The sequence below is a fragment of the Chelonoidis abingdonii genome, chromosome 9 (assembly GCF_003597395.2).
Source record: "Chelonoidis abingdonii isolate Lonesome George chromosome 9, CheloAbing_2.0, whole genome shotgun sequence".
Lineage (NCBI taxonomy): Eukaryota > Metazoa > Chordata > Testudines > Testudinidae > Chelonoidis > Chelonoidis abingdonii.
The window spans coordinates 47254919-47257528 of record NC_133777.1 but is presented as its reverse complement, the minus strand read 5'-3'; the positions used below and the strand labels follow the sequence as shown (position 1 = coordinate 47257528).

The window sequence follows — 2610 nt, the reverse complement described above, 5'->3', positions numbered from 1 at the left end:
TAGTTATGAATGCCACCTGGTTGTCTGAGTCAGGATGGGTCATTAAAAAGGACTGGCTGAGGGTGACCCCATTTCAATGGAGAATCGGAGAAGACAATGGAAAATGCAGTCACCAAGACATTTTAAGGAAGGGCCACTGAGATCTGTGTCCCTTGTGGGGATGCATGGTGTGGGAGCTGATCCAGCCAGATAGGGAGAGGCACGAGCAGCAGCAGCTGCCTGCACTTCGCTGACATTTGCAGTTAGCAGTTAATGTCCTTGAGCTGGAGAAATCACCCATGAGAAGGGGCCAGTTTCTCTTTAAGGGGGCAGGACTCCGGAAGCATCATGAAGAGAAAGAGTAGCTTTCTCTCTCCCTCCCCAAGCTGCTCCTGGACTGGGGAAAAGTCAGACTCTCCTTTTGCCAGAGACTGACGGAAGTGCCGCTGAGGGATGAAGCAGAGGGCTCCGGGCTGGGCTGGGAGGCTGATCAGGAGTGTGGGGAGAGGGAGGAGGAGAGCGTGGGGGAGGAGAAGGAGGAGGAGGAGGGGGAGGATCTGCTAATTACACAAAACAGCTCTGGGGGCTGCTGAAGTCCAGAATGAAGCAAAGAGCAGCAGAAGCGAGTGCTGCAGTGGGAGCAGAGGAGGCACCGGCAGGGATTCCCACCCCGGGGAGAATTCTGCAGCTCCATTCCTTCTGGGGACTGATTCTCCGGCACAGCCAGGAGGGAACTATCTGGGCTTGACAGAAAGTCCTTCACCAGGGGAAGGAGAGCGCTGAGTAGCCAGTTAGAAGAGGCAGAATCATGGAAGAGCAGCACTAAATTTGCCCCCTTTTTCTGTTGACCTGGAGCAAAGGGAGTTTGGAGCCAAGGATAGTCTCTGGGATGGATGCTGGCATTTAGACATCTGATCTGACTCATTTTGCCTCCAGGAAGGGCAAGCAATGGCTGCCAAAGGGGTGGAATCCACACCCATGCCCCCAGTAGCCCAGTCCAGGATGGAGAACTTCAGGAAGGTCAAGACGTCAGAGCAGGATAGCCCACTGCCCTTCCCTGACTTGTCCCCTGCCGTGGTGGAGATGAAAGTGAAGGAGGGCAGCAAGATCAGGAATTTGATGGGCTTTGCCATGGCCAGGATGGAACTGCAGGGCACCCGGCAGATAGTCTTCAGTGGCTGTGGTCGGGCAGTCACCAAAACCATTACCTGTGTGGAGATCATGAAGAGGAAGCTGGGGGGCCTCCACCAGGTCACCAAGGTGCGTTACAAGACCCTGCTGGAGGTCTGGGAGAACAAGGACCCTCAGCCTGATGGCCAAGTGGAGAAACTGACCGTCCACAAGAATGTGCCCTCCATCTGTATCCTATTGTCCAAGGACCCCCTGGACCCCAATGAGATGGGCTACCAACCTCCGGAGCCCAGGGATGGGTTGTGGGCTGAAGATGGGGGAACAGAGGAAGATAGACTCAGTTCACTTCCACAAGGGGTGAAGAGATCTTTGGCACTTCCGCACGGGGAGCTGGCTAACAAGAAAATGCAGGTACAGGTACCAGAGAGTCAAAAGGGCTTGGGGACTATGGACTACATGCTGGACTATCATCACTGACTCACCCCCACCCCCCAGAGAAATAACTTAAGCCATATGTAGTGTACATAGAAAAGAGATTATATATTGAAGACACTCTAGATTTTTAGATGCTTTGTAATCAATAAAGGGATGATTAAGCCAGTGCCTTGCTTGGTCATAAGTCCTGGTGATCTCGCGTTGCGTAGCTTTCCCCACAAAGACTCCGATTCATAGACACTGCTGCTCCTCTCCACTTCCCCATCCCCTCAACCTTTGCTGCTCTTAGGGCTGGGGGCAGTGATCAGCTCTGTTCTCAAGCTGCAGGGAGCTGGCTAATTAGAAAAAATGTGATGAGAGAGATCAATCCAGTGGAGGGGGCAGTAATGCACCAGGAGCAGCTCATTTGCATGTGGAAGAATGGAGCGGGGGGTGTCATATAATTGGATGGGCACGAGGCTTTGCATACGGTCATGGGTGCCAGGTAAAGAATAGGTTCCCTGCCCAGAGAAACTTGCAAACTGAAAGGCAGGAGAGGGCAGGGTCTGACAGAGTATGCTCCAGGGTGTGGCAGCGTGTGGCCACTGAGGCTGGAAAGGGTTAAAGACCAATGATCATATTAGCTGATGCTGAGGTGAGAGAAGGGTCCTGCTGGGGCTGCTGACCTCAGGCTGTGTGTGTGTATCCATCCCTACATCCATTTCCTAATCCCTCTCCAGAGAAATGGACATGTAATAATTTTAATCTAATATCCCTACAGGCCATAAAGGTGCAATTTGATCTGGGGGAGCTCTGAGGATCTAACTGACTGTCAGTAGCACAGCGTCCAATTTCCCTCAAAGGCTTCTCCATTTCAATAACTGCTCATTTGAACTGGGTATGTAATACTCAAGATCCAGGAAAATCCACAGTGCCAAAAGTTTTTCTCCCTCACCAAGGCTGGGATCTCCTGATGCTGCACCTGTGCTTTTGCATGTGCAGGAATTTTGAGAGGTTTTTTTAAACCTCTTCCCATCCCCCTCCCTGGCCCAGCTCTTCCACACTAAATAATACCCTCTTGCTTGA

At 52.0% G+C, this 2610-nt stretch overlaps 1 protein-coding gene across 1 annotated transcript; it reads left to right on the top strand.

Moving 5' to 3' along the window:
- The first annotated feature begins 793 nt into the window (after positions 1–793).
- On the top strand, positions 794–1692 carry RPP25 (ribonuclease P/MRP subunit p25). The gene has a single exon (XM_032799834.2). The coding sequence runs from the start codon at positions 928–930 to the stop codon at positions 1585–1587; it is 660 nt and encodes a 219-aa protein (XP_032655725.1). The 5' UTR covers positions 794–927; the 3' UTR covers positions 1588–1692.
- Positions 1693–2610: the final 918 nt, after the last annotated feature.

Bases quoted from the DNA above. Each gene is read 5' to 3' on its own strand.
- RPP25 (XM_032799834.2), top strand. From the start codon at position 928: ATGGCTGCCAAAGGGGTGGAATCCACACCCATGCCCCCAGTAGCCCAG.